Here is a 413-nt window from a genome sequence, read left to right as displayed (position 1 = left end):
TTCAGTGCTTCGTTTCAGTTACGTATTGCTGATAGGTCTGATGACTTCCCCAAATGCTACAAACAACTCATGTCCGGAGGTGATATGCGTGGCTCTGTGCAGCTTCACCACTACATTTGGTAACCGAACAACATAATCAAAATACGCAAGAAAAATAAATACACATTGGATACTTATATTAAACTATATACCAAAAGTAAATACATGCCACAATAACTATCATCTGTGGTCTCATAATGTTCACACAGTACTCTACATTGTGTGTATACAGATTATTCATCCATCCTTCACCCAAGCATCTCTCTCTCTCTCTCTCTCTCTCTCTCTCTCTCCCCTCCAACCCATCTACCTAACTCTCGCTGTGTCAGTGAGCCAGGCATTAAGATAATGTGGTGGGGGGGAACACTAAAATG

General features: G+C 41.2%; 1 protein-coding gene across 1 annotated transcript in view; it reads left to right on the top strand.

Annotated features, from left to right (window-relative positions):
* LOC121861367 (hillarin-like) overlaps positions 1-123 on the top strand; it is a 15,848-nt gene extending 15,725 nt beyond the window's left edge. The window contains exon 3 of the mRNA XM_042359016.1: positions 19-123. Coding sequence (XP_042214950.1) covers positions 19-123 — 105 coding nt within the window. The remainder of the gene's footprint in view (positions 1-18) is intronic.
* Positions 124-413: the final 290 nt, after the last annotated feature.

Source organism: Homarus americanus, unplaced genomic scaffold (assembly GCF_018991925.1).
Source record: "Homarus americanus isolate GMGI-L3 unplaced genomic scaffold, GMGI_Hamer_2.0 scaffold24260, whole genome shotgun sequence".
In the NCBI taxonomy this organism is placed as follows: Eukaryota; Metazoa; Arthropoda; class Malacostraca; order Decapoda; family Nephropidae; genus Homarus; species Homarus americanus.
This window is presented reverse-complemented; position numbering and strand designations above follow the sequence as displayed.